Source organism: Prinia subflava, chromosome 8, assembly GCF_021018805.1.
Source record: "Prinia subflava isolate CZ2003 ecotype Zambia chromosome 8, Cam_Psub_1.2, whole genome shotgun sequence".
NCBI classification, from domain to species: domain Eukaryota; kingdom Metazoa; phylum Chordata; class Aves; order Passeriformes; family Cisticolidae; genus Prinia; species Prinia subflava.
Window position 1 is genome coordinate 32816665 of NC_086254.1, and position 19777 is coordinate 32836441.

Here is a 19777-nt window from a genome sequence, read left to right on the forward strand (position 1 = left end):
CCTGCACAGATCTAGCATGTAAAAGTCCCTGGATTTCTTTCCCCTCAATGCTGCCAGAGGGCAAGGCTCTCTCTCACCCAGCTCCTTCCTGTCTGGCAAGGTCTGTGGGTTGCTGTGGGATTGGCAACAGGTCATGTCCACAGCCAGGAGGTCTGGCTGGAGTTTGGGAGGTGACCCATGCCTCATTACCTCTGCTGGGACCTAGCATGTGACCCAGTGCAGCCTCCGGCAAACAGAGCACTTTGTTCTGACCCTTTGCACTTCCCTGCCAGCGAGCTGCCCTCTAATCCCCCCAAGGAGGGATTTTCCTCTCCCACCCCAGCTCCCTGTGCCTTGGTCCCCTCAGAGCTCGGGCCAGGGTAATAATTTACTGCCTGCCACAAGCCACTCCTTCGGACTTTTTCTTCGACCTTCAGACTGCATTGCCAAAATAAAAACAACGGGAGGGAGAGCAGTACAAGCTGCTTCCCACAGCGAGAGTGTGGCAGTGCCCTCCAGCCCCACTGCTGGATCCCAGGAGCCCTGTCTGCAGGTAATGGCATTTTGCTTTCCCTGGGATGACTGAGACTTTCCCTTCTTTGAATGAGTTCCTGAAGCCCTTTGGGAGCAGCAGAGGGTTTTGTGAAGGACTTGTCCCTTGCTGTCAGGAAGCTGGCTGGCCTGTGGAAGAGCTGCTCCCCAGGGCCAGCAGCTGGAAGTGGAGGGGGTTGAGTTCCTGCAGTGGGGTTGTTTCCCAGCTGTGGGGAAGTCCAGAGAGGAGAGGAGCAGCCTCCTTGCTGTCCCTGCAAACTAGTTGGGAAAATTTCTGGTGTTTGCTCTGCTTCTCCCAGAAACTTCCATCAAAGGAACTTCCATCAAAGGAACTTCCATTTCCCTGCTTGTCCCTGCAGCCCCCATCAGCTCACCTGGGTGAGCTCTGTGGGGAGCACCCATAGGTGTCCCTGGTCTGGATAATTCCAGGAGCTGGCAGGTCAGCAGAGACCAGCTGTGTGTCCCCATGTTCCTGGGCCACCTGCACAAGGAAAGGAGTCTTGGGCTCCACTGGGATTTGCAGCCAGCCCCAGAAGGGTGAAGTTTACACCAGAAATTTCAGGTTGTGTTGGCTGTGGTGTCTTGGGCAGTGAGAGTCTCTGAGGCCAGGCCTGGTGAAGCTCAGGGGTGTCCAGCAGCCTAACAGAGCATTCCCAAACCTGTCTCTGGCAGGACAGGGAGGGCTGCTCCTGCTCAGTTCCAGAGCAGGGGAACAGAGCTGGACTGGCTCTGGATTTCAGGATGGCTCTGCTGCTCTTGCACAGGGGCTCACAGGTCCTGGCACTGCCTTGAGCCCAGCTCGGACTGGGCTGCTCACTGGTCCCAGTATGAGTAACTGTGCTGGAGACAATCTCTGGCTGTGCCAGCTGCTTCCCAGGATTTGCACATGGATAAAAAGGGTGGAAAACATGAATCCCATGCAGAGGATCTGGAGCTGGCAGCTCTCAGGGATGGAGCAGGCAGAGGGGAGGCATTCCCAGGGATACTGCACCCACAGCTTCTCCTGCTGAGTCAGTGCTGTGCCAGCAGCAAAGGGCCTGGGGCTGGGCAGTGCAGCTCTCAGAGCCACTTCTGAGCTGCTAAGCCCTGCTCAGTCCAGCCAGGAAAGTGCTTCTCTGCCCTTGTCCTGGGCTGGGCACATCTGGGGCTGGTGGTGGCCCTGTCACACTGACCTGTGCTGCAGGGGAAAAGAGGTACTCGCCCCAAAAAACAGGTTTTGAAGTTTATGGTTTTGGGGTTTGTGGTTGTTTTTTGTTTTGTTTGTTTTTTTAAGGCCCTCAAGCACAGGCTGTAATGTGTCCTGAAGTGCTGCTGGCAAGGAGAAGAGGGGACAGCAAGCAGGACAGCTGAGCCTTCCACAAGGACAAGGCTGGCCAAGAGGGGCCACGTACAGTCAGGCTGCTTCCAACAGAGTGTTATTTATTCACTGAGACTGTGCCTACATTTCAAAAGCACTTGGGAGCAAAAAATATCCCAGTCACTTAATTTAATGGCAGTAATAACCTCAGGAATTTATTCCACAGAAATGTAAAGGCTTTACAAGAGACCAGTAATATTCTGCCACATTCATATTTACAGAAACAGAGGCACAAAAAGTTGAGCTGCAAGAGTTGCTCAAACCCATCTTAGCTGTCCTTTGGAATAAAAACCTGATCCCCAGTGGTCTCCTCTTGTCTCCTTTTTCAAAAACACGGGGGAATATCCCAGCATTTATGTGGGTTTCCTTGGCAAAATCAAAGGCAAAGCCTCAGGCAGAGCCCTGGTTTTTGGAAGCTGAAAGAAAAATGTAGGAGGGGAAAAAAAAAAAAAAGGTAATATTTTAAAGAGCTGCAATGGTCACAAATAAACTATTTAGTCTTTCATGAATCCTCCTAAAAGGAACCCTAAAATAGCCTCTGAACTTTTAAAGAACATCCTATCCTATCCTATCCTATCCTATCCTATCCTATCCTATCCTATCCTATCCTATCCTATCCTATCCTATCCTATCCTATCCTATCCTATCCTATCCTATCCTATCCTATCCTATCCTATCCTATCCTATCCTATCCTATCCTATCCTATCCTATCCTATCCTATCCTATCCTATCCTATCCTATCCTATCCTAATCTTAGCTCTTACCCAGCAGAGATAACAGAATAGCCAAATATTTTAGGTCAACTTTCACTGCAAATCCTCTTCCTTTGTGCTCTCTAGAGAAGTTATTTGTTTTAGCCTTATCTGGACCTTCCCTGCAATTCCAATTGCTCAGGACTGTGTGGTTTCACTTCAGTGATACTTTTACGATTATGGTTATGGATATTGCTAGACAGGGAGATTAGGATTATCTTTCCCTGTAAAATAGCATATAAAACATTGTAAGAGAGAGAGAGAGGGTACTTCTCTGTGTGTAGAGACAATGGGCTGGACCTGTTGTCCCCACTGGATGTGTCCTGTCCTGGTGAAGCTGTGAACGTGGCTTTGCTGGGATGGTCCCTCCTGGAGGGATCCCAGTCAGCCACAGAGGGGCCACACAGCCCTTGACCCCTTTTAGGGCTTGGGGAAGAGAAAGGCAGCTCCACCCTTGGGGAAAAGAAGATGTTTCCAAGTATAGGCAACGTCTGGAGGCTCTGAGTTGTGCCAGTCCAGCTGAAAAAAAATTTCTCTCTGTGGCCAGAGCTTGTTCCTCCCATGGCCTGGCTGGGTCCAGGCAGGACACGTGCACAGAAGGGGTTAAATTGCCCAAGAGCTGCTCCTCACCTTTGAGCTCAGGTCCAGCCAGAGGTTTTTCTGGCACAGATGTGTTCTCTGGAGAGCAGGGAAACAGCAGCCAGGCACAGAAGAGCAGCAATGCTGGCAAAACCCAGCCCTGACATCAGCAGCTCTCCAGCTTCACCAGAATTGTTTAATTTTGCTTAGGAGTGTGTGAGTTCTGGGCAGGGGAATGGGCCAAGGTCAGTGCCGGTGCAAGGGGGCATGGTCACCCTGGTGGCACCAGCAGGGACACGTGCCTGTGGGATGTGTGTGCTGCCACACTCAGAGGTCCCTTCAGCGTGGCACTAACGTGTCCTGCCGTGGGCACGGGGCACAATGGCTGAGGGGCAAGAGCTGCTGCAGGGGGTGGCTGCCTGTGGCACACAGCAGAGCAAGGGCAAAGCCTCACCTCACACATGGGGAGGGCAGGGGCTAACCCTGCTCACACCAGCCTGTCCCCCTCATGTCAGCAGGGTGACAGCTGCTCCCCTTGGTCACCTCTCAGTGACAGTCACAGGGCTCCACAGGCAGCTGACCCACGTCTGCTGGTGTCTGATGTTGAATTTCCAGTGAGGACCTGCCCTACACTGGGGGTTTACTGGTGGGCCATGTGTCCCTGTGCTTCCAGGGAATGTTTTCTCCTGTGCCAGGGAGCCACCGGTGTCAGGGCAGCCACCCTGGGTACAGGTAGGGTGAACTGGATTTCAGCTCCTCAAAAGCATCCAAATCCCAAACCCTTTCCTGACAGCAGAAATACATGAATTTAACAGGTTTGGGGTAAATTTCTTCTGTATTACAGGAGCCAAACCTCTCAAGTCTCTTCCATTCCCTCTGCCTGCCAGTCCCAAAGTGCTTTGTCCCTGGGGTGATGGCAGAGCCCCCCAGTAATCCCCACCAGACTGAATGCTGGGTGGGTGCTGCCCAAACAAGGCTCAGGAGCTGTCCCTGTGTCCCAGAGCTGTGCCTGGCTGGCAGGCAGCCCGTGCTGCCCCCAAGGAATGGCTTCTGCTCACTCCTGTGCCCTTCACCTTTGCAGACGGAGGAACATCTGCGTGCTCTGCTTCCCGAGGACACCCGCAGCCAGCAGCTGAATTCCTGCCCCAGCTGCAAGCAGAGGAGATTATTTTGGCTGGCTTATGTTCGTGGCCTGGATGGAGCCCTCCTCCACTGCCCTGGGCAAGACAAAGGGTAATGCTGCTGGATGGCACGGTGTCACCGAGCCCTGGGGGTGTGAGGCCACGGAGAAGGACCCTGTGGAGGCCTCCCTTTAGTGCTGAGCTTCTGAGCATTTCTGGTGGGCTCCAGCTGGGCTCAGCCTGCCCAGCGAGGGCTGCAGGGAGCCTGGTTCCCATGGGACACACACAGGGCATGTGTGTGAGGGGAGGTGACAGCTTTGCCTCCTTACCTGGCCCTGAGTGACACCCAGCCCTGCAGGGCCAGTGATCAGAGAGGGGGTAGGATGGACAAAACTGGCCCAGCATCACTTTGCTCATCATTATCTGTCATCAAATTAGGTGTTGTATGCATTTTAGCTGTTAGAAGTTTCCTTATAGGATCCTCCTGCTTTCTCTTTTTTAGACAGAAAGTGGGTTTTTAATTAAAGATGCATTTTTCCATGGAAATTAAAATCAAGCAGATTTTGTTGATAACACTGAGATTTTCATTAAAGAAACAAAAGCAGAAGGCACTGACTAGAAAATGTAAGTTAACTGATGAAATTATTCTGAAATTTGACCATTGCAATGCAAGCAGAGGCAAAGCTGGAGAAAAGAAAAAACAAGTGATGTTCTTAAAAGATGTCAATGCTGAAAGCTTGAGAATATTGGCTGAGAAAAACATCAGGTTTGGACCTGAGGGAAGGTAATATTCCAAGCAAAATGCTGCTCCCCCTCCCTCATTACACATGGCACCAAGCACATCAGAGGGTGATTAAAAGTTCCCAATTATCTCCTCCTGGAAGCTGTGGTCTGGGGTGAGGGACCCATTCCACAGTGGCCAGCCCTTCTGCTGCCCCCAGGGAATGCTGCCCCCAGGGAATGCTGCCCACAGCCTGGCTTTTACCCCCTTGCACCCACCACTGAAATTGTCCTAGAAGCTGCTTTCCTGCTGCTGCAGCTGCACCCAGGGAGATTTTATGGGAAACTACGGTGAAAGCAAAAATTGACTGCTTTATTTTTAAATAAAGAGAGAGAAGACAGCCCTTCTCCCAGGTCTCCTTCAGAGCTCAGTCTCTGGTCTCTCAAATCACCAGGCTCTCCATAAGTTTATGTTTGCAGTTGATAGTGCTGCAAAGCACCAGCCTGGCTGCCCTGCCTGCAACCCTCCAGGGTCCCCATGGACACTGTAAAAAGCAGCTTCTTCAGGGTCTGACCTGAACCAAATGCCAGTTTTGACCTTCCTCCAAACCTCTGCACAGCGGACAAATTTCCAGCTGACTTGTAAAAAATTATTCCGAACATCTGAGCTGCCTGCCAGGCTGTAATTTGCTCCGACCCACCACCTGCACCTCTTCCTCCCCACCCAAAGCTGGCCCTCCCACCTAAATTCTCACCCCTTGGGTACAGCTTGCAGGTGTTTCTTCATCTTCTGCAGCTGGTCAGCTTTTCCTGCTCACTTTAAAGTGCTGCAGTGAGGCACCAGCAGTGGCCTGAGCACTCTGAGGAGTTGAGGGTGGTTGTGTTTAGGGGCTAAATGAACTGCTGCAGGAGACAAAGCTCTTCCCCTCTGGGGTTTAGGAAAGCCTTTTGGGCTTGTGCAAGGAGGGGAAGCATGAGGAATGAGAGGTCTCTGTGCTCGGGGGTTGTGGACTGCTTCCCGTGCTTCAGGGTTCAGCCTCTGGGAGATGTGCTCCCAGGTATGTTTGATGACTTGTTTTCATGGAATTATTTTTTTGCCAAGTGCTTCAAGCTTTAGCCACCTGCTGTTTTCTTTAAGTTCTGCATGTAGCTTTTCTCTAAAATTTTGAGGATTAGTTGTTTCCACCTTGCCCTGAGCCAGGGCTGCTTGGCTGGGTTCCTGCTCTGTTTTGCAGTATCCCTGGGGTGGAGGGAACAGGATCTGCAGGAGAAAATTGGACAAGCCAGGAGCTGTCCAGAGGGTGATTAAGAAAGCTTCCTGAAATACAGAAGTGCTTTAAAGTCTTTCCTAACCTCTTCCTGGACTTGCTGTAGTGTCTCAACGGGAATGAAAGTGGAGTTCAGTACTAGCTTGCAGCTATCTCTTAGATCTGTAGCAGGGGAAAACTTGAGCCTTTTTTCCTCTCCCCAGTAAAAGCACGTGTTTGCAGGAATCCTCCTTCCCACCTCCCTCCCCTTCTCTGAGCTGAAACTGGGGCATCCCCCCTCAATCTGCCAGCAGCCCCTGAGCTGGGTGAAAGCCGTGGGCTGCCTTGGTGCCCCTCTCCCATCCCTGCCCCTCCAAACTCTGTTCTTCCTCCAAAGCATCACCAGTGTCCCAGTGAGAGCCCTGCCAGGCCTCTCCCTGCTGGCAGCCAGCCCCTCCCAGAGCAGGAGGGGACGAGGGACTCGCTCCGGGGGGTTTCCGATGTAGGTTAGGCAGGGGAGGCTGCCGAGAGCGGTGACATCAGGGAGGAGGTGGGAGCAGCCCGCAGATGACGAGTCTGTGAGGTTGTGTCTCCGTGCAAGGTACGCCTTGCATTAGTAATGTGTTTGTAGCAAATAACGCTGGGCTGGCATGGGAATGTGGGTCACCACTGCCAGAACTGTGCGAGGAACACGGAGCTGCTCGTGCCGTGCTGGGAAGCAAACGTATGTTACTGAGGGATGTGTGCTGGGGGGAGACTGAGCTGTGGTGACTGCTCCAACTAGTAAGGAGCAGCTTTCTGTTCTGTGAGCGAGTACTTCCCGCCTGGGGAGTGCCTGTGGCTGGGAGTTGGGGTGAAATGGTCTTTGAGGAGGGGGGAGTGGGGTGCAGGGGTTTGTGTTCCTGATGCATGATAGTCACGTTGTGCTGGGGAACTCCTAGACTGGCTTGCCAATGCTTTCTGTGGCCCTGGCTGTGCCTGGAGCATCCGTGCTGCACCAGCAGCACGAGGAGGGATGCAGCCGGGCATGGATAACCAAGGATTCCAGCGTATCTTCATGACCTATTTCTGGTTCTGTTGTTCAGTGTGTGTGCTCAGGAAATCTTTGTGCTTTAGGGGGAGTAGGGTTTGTTAGTGATAAGGAAAAGCCTGCTTGACTGCTTGTGAGATTTAAAGCGCAAACTAACCTGGTTCTGAAGGTGGACTTGGGCTGGGGAAGGTGGCTCTGAACCTGAATAGAGAAAGTAATGTGGGATGGGGATATACACATCCTAAAAATGGGTATGGTATTCAGTGCTGGAGACTTTAACCTCAGAGCAAGTCCCTTTAATGAAAAGGCTGCCCTTGGTCAGCAGGGACTTGTTGAGTGGCTTCACTTCCAGCAAAGAGGCAGTGGAGCAGAACAGGGCTGGTGGAGGGAGGCACAAATGGGCTGCCAGGCTGGAAGGGGCTCCTGCCTAGCTGCAGGTTGCTAAAACAGGCTTGTCCAAGCCCCTTGGAGTGAGTCAGGAACTTGTTCTGCATTCTTTGCTGCTAGTTAATACCTCTAAGGCACGTGGATATGTTTCCAGGGCTTGCCCCTGTGTTCTCTGAGATGCCCAAGCTGTGATATCTCCATCTGTGCCTGAGTAATTATTTCCCCCAGGTCTGGGATTAGGACAGTGGCAGCAAGCTGGCCCTGAGGTCAGACCCAAGCTTGTGGGGCTTCAGATTTGCAGGAAATGGCCTGTATCACCTGATGGAGCTGCAGGCAGTGAGCAGGGGTGAGGGGTTGGGCTGGGCTGCTCTGGCAAGAGGCTCCTGAGCAGGGGTGGGAACTCTCACTCCTCTACCTACTGTTGTCTTGTGCAGCTTGGGGCTCATCCACACACACCTCTGTGCCCATCTCCTCCCAGGCCTGGGTCCTTCAGTGAGTGTTCTCTGCTCAGAGACAGCAGCAGTGATGTTTTCTGCCGTGGCCATGCCTGTCCTGCAGCCTGTGAGACAAATGCAGCCCTGAGGCAGGTGTTGGACGACCTTCAGCAGCCCTGGGAGAGCCAGGCTGTCAGGGAAAGGACTCTGCCCAGTGGGAGGAGATGGGGCTTGGTCTGTCTGGGTGCTGCCTGTGTGCTGTCCCTGCTGGTGGGTGCCAGCTGGGACAGGATCTTGGACTTGCTGCAGGGCAAAGTATGGACAAGGTCAAGGGCTCAGACCAGCCTGATGTTGGAAGTTCTGCCTCTGCATGGTTTGTGGGCTTTGCTTTAAATTCCTGCTTGGCCTTTCTTATTCATTCAGAAACTCTAAACCCCCAGCTTAACTTTTTGGCTGCTCATCAGAGCTGGCCCCAAATCTGCTGGTAGGGGAAATTTAGGGGCTCTCAGGAGCTCACAGGACCCTCTGCCTGGCAGATCCAAAGATCCACGCAGGAAAGGCTCTGTTACAGGCTTGTTTGCCTCAAATCTCATTGTTCTTCAAAATCCTTGCCCAGGGAGATGGGCTCTGGCAGCTGGTGCTGCCCATTCCTTGGTCTGTAGAAGAGCTATTCCAGGATGACAGCTTGCTTGAGTCTCTAAAGCCCCTTCTTTTTAGCTGGAGAGGGAAACACATGTTGAATGTTTTGATTCTTGCTTTCCCTTCAGAGGCAGAACCGAGGAGTAAAACTGAGTCTTGAAATAATTTTGCTATCTGCACCTAAGCAGAAGAAGGAGCTCCTCTGTACAGGCTGCACTGCTTGGGCTTCCCTGTGGCTCAGCCTGTGCAGCAGGAGCAGGCTCAGGGCTTCCTCTCTGTGGAGGGAGAGGTGATAGATGGTGAGTGGTGGCAACTGCCTGCACAGCTGAGCAGCAGGGATGCTCCACAGTGGGAATCCCAGCTTCTGGCACTGGCTATGTGTCCTTGGGCAAGTTACTCCTGTGATGTGTTTGTGCTGGCTTACCTCCTGCAGGGCCTGAAAGGTTTCATTCACGTCCCTAATTACTCACAGAGTCCTGAATGAAAGGGACAGTGGATGTGCCAAGAGTGTGACGTATCCCAGTACAACCTCGTCCTTGTAAGCACTCTCCTTGTCCCCCCTGGGGATACAGGGGTGGCCTGGGAAGGATTGACAGGGGTGCTTTAGCCTGAGTCCCCTCGGCCACCAGAGAGGGTGTCTGTTTTGTGGCACTCATCCCTGTCCTGTGAGCTATTGAGGGCTCCTGGTGAGGCTGGGAGGGAAGATGTCCTGGTTCCTATAATTTCCTGGTTATTTTGGTATGAGTGGAAGGGGGAGGAGGGCGGCTGTGGAGAGAAGAGCAAGGTCAGTGAAGAACAAATGTGCCTCTGTGCGCTTGTGATCACGCTGCCAGCTAATCGGCGTTGGTGCTCCAACTTTCCTCACAGAACTCATCAGGCACGGGCGGGAGAGGATAGAACAAACCATCAAGGCCTCCGGCTCCAGGCTCTGCTCGTAGTGAGTACCAACCCTCCCAGCAGGACGAGAGCCCTTTAACAGCTCAGCCCTGTGCTGGCTGGGCTGTGGATGGAGCTGGCTGGCACCGGGCACATGTGGGCAGTCCCTGGTACAGCTGCCAGCATCCGCTGCTGCCCCGTGGCTCCAGCCGTGCTCAGCCTGCACCAGAGGGGATCTGTCCATCTAAGGGATGGGTGGGGGTCTGTGCCCGGTGGTGTGTGGGGGCAGAGGGTGGGAGCACCCACAGGTGAGATGTGGGGAGGCTGGTGGGGGCTTTGGGTCCCCTTTTTGGGAGGGGTGGGGCAGAGGGTGGCTGTGGGGATTCAGAGCCTTGATGCAGTGCATGACAGTGCGGTGGGGCTGAGGGGGAGTCTGAGCTCTCTGGGGCAGGGGAGAAGGAGCAGAGCTGTTTTGTTAATGGTATTTTCTTAATTCTGGCTTTTGCAAAGAGCATAGGGGAACCCTTAAAACCACAGGGAGAAATCCCTGAGGTAAGGCTCACCCATCTCCAGTGATGCTCGGGCAGGGTGGATCTGAACCAATAAGTGTTCAAGTCTGGCTTCTTCAGCCCCAGCAAAAGCTGTACCAGGCAGACAAGAGGTCTTTAACACCTCTGCTCACCGAGCCTGCCATGGCAGCTCCTCTTCCCTGCAATGTCAGCATCTCTGAGCTGGCCTGGCCTGGGGAGTGGCCTCTGGCTGCTGCCAGCCCCATGGACCGTGGTGGCTGGACCCAGCTGGACTCTCCTGGCTGCCCTGGGGGGATGCTCACTGGGCTGCAGCGTCCCTGTGCAGTGGGGAGGGGGCTGCATCTGCCTCGAGAGGGGTCTGGCCATGGCCCGGAGAGCTGTGACTTCACCTGGCCTGGAGAGCTGTGTTGCTGCTGGGGCTGTGCTGATCCTCACATGCTCATGCAGTTTCTGCTATTGTCAGTCGGGGGCTAATATTAGACAAGCTTGTTCACCCAGGACTCCTGTTTCCTCAATTCCTGTCAGCACATGCTGTTCCCTGCCTCCCCCAGAGTGCAGACACCCCATCCTTTGGGGATTGCAGTGCTGGGGAGCTTGACTGAGCCCTCCTATGCTGGAAGGGGTGCACACACTGGGGTTTGCACTACTCCCTGGCAGGTTAATGGTGTGAAGCTGTTTCTTTCTCAGATTTTGTATTCAACACTGACTTCTCTTCTTTTCCCAAGTGCTGAGCGAGTTGTTTTTTTAATGGATCGTTCTCGGAGCCCAGACAAAAGTGCCCAGGTGAGATTGTGGCTCTGAACAAGCAAATCCTCATCTTTGGGACAAACAGGAGCTGATGCCTTTAGATGAAAGACAAGGAGAGAGCCTGTGTTAGCCTGGTGGGAGTCTTATTGCTGCCTTGCGAGTGATGTTGGGTGGAGAAAAACAGCAGAGAGGCCCTTTTGGACAAGGCATGATGTGCCCAGGGTCTGGGGAGGGTAAGATTCCTAGGGAACTGGAAGAGGAGGAAGAGCTTGTGTGTGTGTGTATGTATCCTCTGTCTTTGGGAAGAGGGAGGCTGCAGCTCTGTGGTGCTGGGTGTGCATAAGGCCATCTAAAGAGACCTTAAATGTTTGTTGAAGTATCCACTGTGTCTCTTGCTGATGGGTATTTATCAATGGCTCTGTGTGATGGATGCTGTATTGAGGAAGGGAAAATCCAATCCACAGCATAGTCCTTGTGACTAAAACTCTTATTATCTTCTCTAGCCTGCAACAGCAACTGACAACATCAACCTCGGACCTTCTGCTAACCCCAAGTAAGCTCCCTGCAAAGCCAGGTAGGATGAGGAGCACAAACAGGTCTGGCAGGGGGATGCAGATGGTCCCTGTGTGTCACAGGGTGCTGTCTGCAGGAGTCTGGACAATTACATTTCTTGGCCTTTAACACCACCAATGCATCAGCTTCCAAAACTAAGCTGTAGCTGGTACTTGTTATAACCATCCTCTCCTGGCCATGTCTGTCACTCTTTGTCCCTTTTCTTTTGAGAGGTAGTAAGGGAAGGTCTTCCTCATCACTGCTGGCTTCTTGGCTACCTTTCCTTAGAAACAGGGATAAGCTGTGTCCCCTGTAAAGGCACCACTTTGTCCTTACAGGTGCTGTCCCTGCTGCTGTCTCCAGCCTGTGGGTTGCTGAGGGGTTGCTCACGCTCTGCAGGGTGCACTGACACACTCGGTGTGAATCCTGAGCTGCCTGGAGCCAGGGTCACCGCCAGTGCCCTTTAATCCCTTTCACAAACACTCGTTTTTTCCAAGCAGGAACTCTGCTTTGATGGTGGTGTTACTGTTGCGTGTTTCTCTCCCAGAAACATTAACTTGTTTCATTCTTGCCCAACAGTGCCAAGCCAACAGACTTTGACTTCCTGAAGGTTATTGGCAAAGGAAGCTTTGGAAAAGTAAGTGGGCTTGTGCAGGTGGGCTGCAGCTGTGTGGAGGCAGCTTGGAAGGAAAACATATTGCTGAAGGACTTTCTGGCTGTGTCCTTTGATTGCACCTCTCCTGAGGTGTTTGGCCTGAGTGGGACTGAGATTAAACAAGACCCAAGATACTGTTCAGAGTCCATTCTAACTTCAAGGTCCTTCAAGCTCTCTAAGGACTGAAGAGGGGGGCGGTTTTATGCACAGGGTGGTGATGGTAAAGAGCAGTGCTTGATTTTAAATAAGTTTCAAACTTATTTAAACTTAAGTTTCAAACTGTTCAGTAAAAGATCTCCAGAGAAACCTCAGAGACAGCCAGGATTCACATTAAATGGGACTGACCCCAAGTGCTGAAAAACTATTTTCTGTTGGGTGTTTAGCTGATATATGTGAAGATATTGAGTGCTTTTCTTCTGGCAATGAAAAAGTGCTGGGAATTGAGAGGGCTGAAGCTTGGTCCTTAAAACTCCGTACTGACCCTCTGAAGTAGTTTTCTGTGTATAATCACTCACAAGAATGCTGAGCTCATGGGGAAACACTGACCAAGGTGAGACAGACACCTGTGACCAGGTTCTCTGTTGCAGGTTCTCCTGGCCAAACGCAAGTGTGACGGGACTTTTTATGCAGTGAAAGTCTTGCACAAGAAAACCATCCTCAAGAAAAAGGAGGTGTGTCTGCTCTCCTGGGCTATTCTGGAAATTGTGGTTGGTGTATGGGCTCTGTGGGTAATGCAATTGGGGCACCTGGCAGTCAGGTAGGCAGTTCACATGTGAAATATGGATTTGCCTGTGTCATGAGACCAAAAGAACAGAGATTGATTAAGTCAGATAGGAGGGAGAGTTTCTCTTTTGGGCGCTGGAAGTTACCCTTGTGGGCTCCCAGCTTCCCCATGTTTTGAAAGCAGCAGTGAGCCCTTAGGGCAGGCTGGGCTGGATCCTTGCCTGGAACCTGAATGCCTTATCTGCTTTTTGATAGCAAAACCACATCATGGCAGAACGCAACGTGCTCCTGAAAAATGTCAAGCACCCCTTCCTTGTGGGACTCCACTACTCCTTCCAGACCTCAGAGAAGCTTTACTTTGTGCTTGACTATGTAAATGGAGGAGAGGTGAGTGCACTTACAGGCTTTGTTTTAATCCTTTTTGGTCCTTCACAAACATGCTGCTTTATTTTTAAACTATTTCTTGTCAGAAGATAATGATATTGAGATGATAATGTTGTTTTGACTGCTGGCAACGAGCAGCCAGGAATATCTGGCAGGATACCAGATATCCTCACATGTAAATTGAGTGAAAATCTTGCTGGCTGTGACCTGAGTCAGATGATTGACAAAAAAAGAAGCAGTATTGGGGCATTTTAATATCCTATAGAGAATATGGTAAATATATGTGTTGGTGAGCTTTAGGGAAACCGCCCTGTGAGCCAGCTCTGGATCCATGTCTAGCACTTAGGAGTGATGCCATTGCAGTTTTCTAGACTTCTTCTGTCCTGTAGAAGTTTACCTTTCTCAGCTGTTTTTCTATGCTGTCTGAAACTGGCTGGGAGATATTGTTAAGGTGGATATCTTGCCCAAATCATGTTCATGTTGGGGACACTTGTATGTTCAGCTCTCTGCATGTACCACTTCTCATGGCCATACTACCACTGTAATCAGCCAGGGTTGTAGTAAGCCAGGAGCTCAACCAGGTCAGCAGATGATAGAGGGTTTAAGAATTAATTATTAATTTTTGTGAATGATGATGAGAAGAAATAAAACAATTTCTAAAAAGGTGTTTGGATTGCTTAAATTTTCTTGGCTTGGGCTTATTTCATGCTGTTCATGTGCTACCTGCTGCAAATCACTTTTCACTTATGCAGGTGGCTTTCAGCCCTGCTTCAGATTAGCCCTCATTTATTTAGAAACATGCTCAACCCTCTCACCTTCCCATAGCTCTTCTTCCACTTGCAAAGGGAGCGCTGTTTCCGCGAGCCCCGGGCCCGGTTCTACGCTGCAGAAGTCGCCAGTGCCATTGGGTACCTGCACTCCCTAAACATCATCTACAGGTAAGGCAGGGGCACTGAGCCTGCCCAGGCAGGGCTGCAGTGTTGGGAGGGAAAGGGATTCACTGGGGAAGTGAAATGCAGCACTGGAGTAGCTGAAGAATGCCCTACCCCAGACAAGTCTGTGCTGCTGGCATTTATCCTGCAAGAGGGTCTGCACAGGACCTGACTGGCAATAAACCATTCTTTCCCCTTCCAGTACCAGTCTGAGGGTGTTAAGTTTAAAGACATTAAATAAACTTGGCTCAATAAGTAAGAAATAATCTCTCAGTAACAATTTATGTATGGAAACGCAAGCTAATACTTGATCCTGTATGAAAGCAGCCTACTTATATTTGCATGTGTGTATACTGGTGGGAGGCTGCAATTTGGGAAGGTCTTGGTGATCTGGATTAGGCTTTGTTAGCTCCTGTTCTTAGCTGATGCAGTTTCAGATCCGTGTTTTCTGAATATCTGGCCAAATCTGCTCAAGCAGCGCTTTGTCTTGCAGGGACTTAAAGCCTGAGAACATCCTCCTGGATTGCCAGGTACATTCACAGCCTGGGCTGTCTTCCTGCTGGCTTTAAAAACATTGGGACCATGAGCAGAGGGCTGCAAGATGGACTATAGCTGACATGATGGCATGGATTTTGTCTGTCTGCCCCTCTGTGCTTCTGTGCAGATCCTAGAGGGATGAGGGGGCTTGTCTTTGAAGAACTGTGTGGTTTTGGGGCTCTTGGCTCATTCTCAGAAGCTGGGACCTGACCTGTAGGCAGGGATCAGGGGGGTGAAGAGCAGTGACCTCACTGCTGTAACTCTGGTGGTGACTGTTACATAAATTGGCTCTGGGATAAAGCAGCAGAAAATCACAGCAGTGTTGGATCTCTTCATGGCTATCTAACTGTAGACAAATAAAAAACAAGAAGAAATCTAGAGTTTATTTTTTCTACAGGCTCCAGTACCTGTACTATAGGATGAACATAAGGGGAGGGAGGGGAGGCAGATGAGCAGTGGAGAACTAAAACCCACATGAGAATTAATGCTTAGGCAAATCTTTGGAGATCCTGTCTTCTCTCCAGAGGAGAGGGGAAAAAAAGGCTAAAATTTCTCATTTTTTTAGGGACATATAGTATTGACAGACTTCGGACTCTGCAAAGAAGGAATGGAGCAAGAGGAGACAACTTCTACCTTTTGTGGCACTCCCGAGGTACTGCATGTGCTGGGGTTTTGCTGTGACCTGGGTGCTGGAAGCCCTCAGACACTTGGTGCTTTAGGTCTTGGGCTTATGTGACATCTCAAAAAAATATAGGTTCTCTGAGGTTGTCAGCCTGAAGCTGGGCTTCAGATAAGGCCTTCCCTATCCAGCAGAGACAGCTCTATCCATAACAACTCAGCAATTTTGGAGTGTTAATGAGCTGTTGGGGCAGGAGTTCCTGCACTCGGAAATGGCCAGGCTTGTGGAAATAGCTGTGGAGGTGGAGACAACCTTGTCCCTGGGAGAGCAGGATGTTTACCTGCCTGGAGACCCCAGAGGGGCAGAACAAGGAGCCTGCTGGTACTGGCATGCACAGGACCTGGCTGCTCTCCCCTGTGTGTCCTTGGTGCACGCAGGAGCTGCAGAATGCCCGAGCAGAGGAGAGGACCAGGCTCCTCCCTGGAATGTGAACACTGCTCCAAGGGGAGGAAATGCCTTTCCTCCAATACACTGCAACTGGGTTTTGCAAAAACCTATTTCCAATCTGGCTTCTTGGAGACTTCTTTGCCTGCTTCTTGCTGAGCCTGGGGACTCTGGTAATGCTTCGGCCTGGGTAATATACCTGTCCTGCTGCTTTCCCCAGGCAGCTTGACAAAGGGTCTGTAAACACAACACCTTCCAATGTTCAAGCTTAGCAAAAGTGAGCAGGGCTTTCCCTCGTTTTTCAGTGAGGTGTCACTTATGCAATAGCACAGCACGAACCAAGCAGGAATGTCTGAGCTTTTTCTAGTTTTGGTGTGTGTTGGTGTTTTCCTATTCTAGACAGAGCCTGATAGTACACAGAGGTAATTCTGTGGGAAACTGTCCTGCAGACTGCTCAAATTCTTGCCTGTTGCTCCTCACTGGTGGCTGTTGGTAGTTTTGCTGCTTTGGACAGACTTACTGGGGTGGAAAATTGCAGCTTTTTCAAAAATGCAGTTGCTTTTTAGAGGTGTGATGTGTCATAGTGGGACGGGATTGCTGGCTGAATTGTGGCAGGTGGCAAAGGCTTGTAGAAGTCCCCTCAAGGAAGAGAACCTGTGTAGCCTACAAGGACACACCGGGGGCTTTGGTAGGTGTCTCTCAATCCCATTGCTCCAAAGCAAGTAGAGAGTTTATTAGATAATATTAGGGGATGTATCTGTGCTATTCCAAATGCATTTGCTCAATTTGAGCTGCAGCCAGGTTTGGGACTAAGAAGGGCAAAGCCCTTCCTTTGTAATTTGACTCCAATATTTCCTTCTGCCTTCCCAGTACCTGGCTCCCGAGGTGCTAAAGAAGCAGCCCTACGACAGGACAGTAGACTGGTGGTGCCTAGGAGCTGTCCTCTATGAAATGCTCTTTGGACTGGTAAGTTTGGAAATGGGCTGGTGTATTTTACACAGTGGAAATTTTATTTGCAGAAGCTGTGGTGTGAGGTTGGTCTGGTGTTTACAAGGTGTTTACTTGATAGACAACTAGATCCTGAATTAATGATCTGGTTCAATCCTACCGCTGTCCTTGTGAGCAGAGATGTGGCACATCTCCCTCACCTACTCACTGCAGGACTCATTTTGACCTGCAATGTGTGGCTCCTCCTGGTAGCTCATGTTTTACCTGGCTGCTTCTCCTCTCTTTCAAATTAGCCTCCTTTTTACAGCCGGGATGTGTCTCAGATGTATGACAACATTCTGCACAAGCCACTACAGATCCAAGGAACCAAGACTGTGGCAGCTTGTGACATCATTCAGGGACTTCTCCACAAGGACCAGAAGAGGAGGCTGGGTGCCAAAACAGACTTTGTAGGTGGCCTTCACTATGAGTGGGAGGATGGATGGGATTTCTATTCTGAGCATTTCTTTCATAAGAGCACTGCCTTGGAAAAACCTTCCCACACAGTCTGTCCCTTCAGCCTCCTACAAGGGACACATGGGGGTGACTTGGATTTCCAAAGGGAGAGGGGTGGTGGCAAACCAAGTAAGGACATCAGTGTGTGCCAGGTCATTTCCCTTCAGGGGATTCCTGGACCAGGACCCTTATGTATTAAGGATTTATGCATATGAGTATGTGGTAACTTCAAGGTTTCCTTGAACCACTTAAAGCTGTGAGACCAGGTGCTGGAAAAGGAAGGTTGGCAGAAAACTGACTTTTCCTTGTTGCTTTCTGTACAGCTCGAGATAAAGAACCACGTATTCTTCAGCCCAATAAACTGGGATGATTTATATCACAAGAGGATTACTCCTCCATTCAACCCCAATGTGGTAAGTGGGTAATTCTGGCTATTTTACAGCAGGGATCCTCTCCAGGTGTCTCATGCTGACACTGAGGGTTCTGAGGTGTGGGTTGGGACCTGCAGATGCAGTGGTGATTCTTCTTTTGGAAGAGCAGCTGCACTGGACTGTCTGAACACAAGGGTGTGGTTGGGGTCTGCTCACTCAGTGATTGTGTCTCTGCTCCTTGGCTTAGGCTGGCCCAGCTGATCTGCGGCACTTTGACCCTGAGTTCACCCAAGAAGCCATCTCTGCCTCCATCACCCGCACGCCTGACCTAGCAGCCAGCAGCTCCAGTGCCTCAGATGCATTTTTAGGATTTTCATATGCACCAACTGAAGAGAACATTTAAGTTTTATAAAGGCTTTGTGAAGCCATATTTTAAATGAATGGGTTTTATGTTTATTTTCCTTTTTTTTTTTTCCTTTTGAGAGGATTGGGACTGTCCTTTGCTCATGGTTTAAGGAAATTGGCACTAACACACTAACTGGCTGGGATGGAACAGAGCTCTTAATTTTTGCTGTTTGGTGGATTTTCTCCCTAAACAAATGTTTCCTTGCCAGGGAAAGTGGGATGCTGACTATGATATTCCCTGAGTGTCTTGTGCTACTTGGCAGAATTGTATTCACTCTGTGGTTGTATTTATGGTTGAGGTATGTGCCATCATTCACATCAACAGCCATGTCCCAGTAACTGGACACTTTTCTTTTTTTCTTCTGTGGCGATATGATCAGTTATGTCTAATGTCTTTTCCCAAGCCCTCAACAGAAAAGGAAACTCTTCACATCACCATGAACAGTGACTTTCTTCCTTTAAGTGAACTCTGTCACTCAAGCTGCTCCTCCTGGGCCAAGTGAAAAACTTTCATCAGTTATTGCTCCAAAGGCAGCTGCAGATCTGTAAATGCTGAACTGCACTGTGGATTTTCACGGCAGTCTGATCCCCCTTAAAGTGAGTGGATCACCTTTCTGGTCCAGGATTGGGATGCTGCTGAAGCAACACCAAGGCTGTGATGGAGGAGCAAATGTGTAGGAGGAAAATCCCAGATCAAAGAGGGAGTGGGGAAAGAAGCTGACTTGCTTGGAAAAATAAAAATAACTTTATAGCTGAAGTCTGGTTGGGGTTGGGGGGTGCTTTCACAGCATTTGCTTGACTTACCCAAGGTACACCAACACTACTGTGATGAGCATAGGGCAGTGAAAAGTGAGTGGGGGCCAGGCTCCAGCACTCACCTGAAAATGCCCATCCTGATGTGGAACAGTTATTTATTCTGCCTTAATTTAAATGCTGGTGTATTCATTGAATGTCACTTCCCACATTTTTTTTAAGCTATTCTGTGCTGTTGCTGGGGGGAGGAGAGGGGGCTCAGAGCAACATGGGGATGTGGAAGGGGCTTTCTAAAAGTTGTGTGATGCTCATGCTGTGGGGAACCTTGTGCTGGTACAACTGGGTGTTTTGGTGGTTTTTTGTTTGGTTTTATTTTTGTGGTTTTTTTTTTTTTTTTTAATCAGGTTCTATCTTGTATATGCTGAAGCTATTGGAAATATGACGTGGTTTATATTAAAGTTGCAAACACTGATGTGTTTCTCTTGTTGTCCTGGATAAGAGGGGAAGGAGGGTGTTTGCTTTGTGTTGGGCCTGAGACTACGGAGCTGAACACAGAAAGTCACTAACACTGCTGCGTTTAAAGAGGAATTCCTCAATATAAGCTGATCACAGAATCAAGGAAGGGTTGAGGATCGTAAAGGCAGGGACACCTTCCACTGTCCCAGGCTGCTCCAACCCCTGCCCAACCTGGCCTTGGACACTTCCAGGGATCCAGGGGCAGCCACAGCTTCTCTGGGCACCCTGTGCCAGGGCCTGCCCACCCTCAGAGGGAAGAAGCTGCAGCTGTCAGGATTGAGAATTTAGACACGAACTAACTCAAAGGCCCAGAAGCTCAAGAGCGGCTCCAGGACAGCGGGACTGGGCGGAGGCCGAGATCCCGGGCTCAGTGAGGGCGCCAGCGCGCAGCCTCGCCCCGCCCCCCCCCGCCCTCCGCAGTGGTACCGCCCCGCCCCTTTCCTTGGCGGGGCGTGGAGCGAACCACTGCGGCGACCTCTGCCCTCGGGGGGG

At 50.7% G+C, this 19777-nt stretch overlaps 1 protein-coding gene across 1 annotated transcript; it reads left to right on the forward strand.

Annotated features, from left to right (window-relative positions):
- The first annotated feature begins 240 nt into the window (after positions 1-240).
- SGK2 (serum/glucocorticoid regulated kinase 2) lies at positions 241-19665 on the forward strand. The gene is made up of 15 exons (XM_063404658.1): positions 241-532; positions 4302-4453; positions 9666-9735; positions 10930-10987; positions 11455-11504; positions 12083-12140; positions 12746-12829; positions 13137-13268; positions 14091-14203; positions 14691-14727; positions 15300-15386; positions 16668-16763; positions 17039-17194; positions 17564-17653; positions 17859-19665. Exons 2-15 carry the CDS (start codon positions 4402-4404, stop codon positions 18012-18014), a joined length of 1239 nt encoding a protein of 412 aa, XP_063260728.1. The 5' UTR covers positions 241-532; positions 4302-4401; the 3' UTR covers positions 18015-19665.
- The last annotated feature ends 112 nt before the right edge of the window (positions 19666-19777 follow it).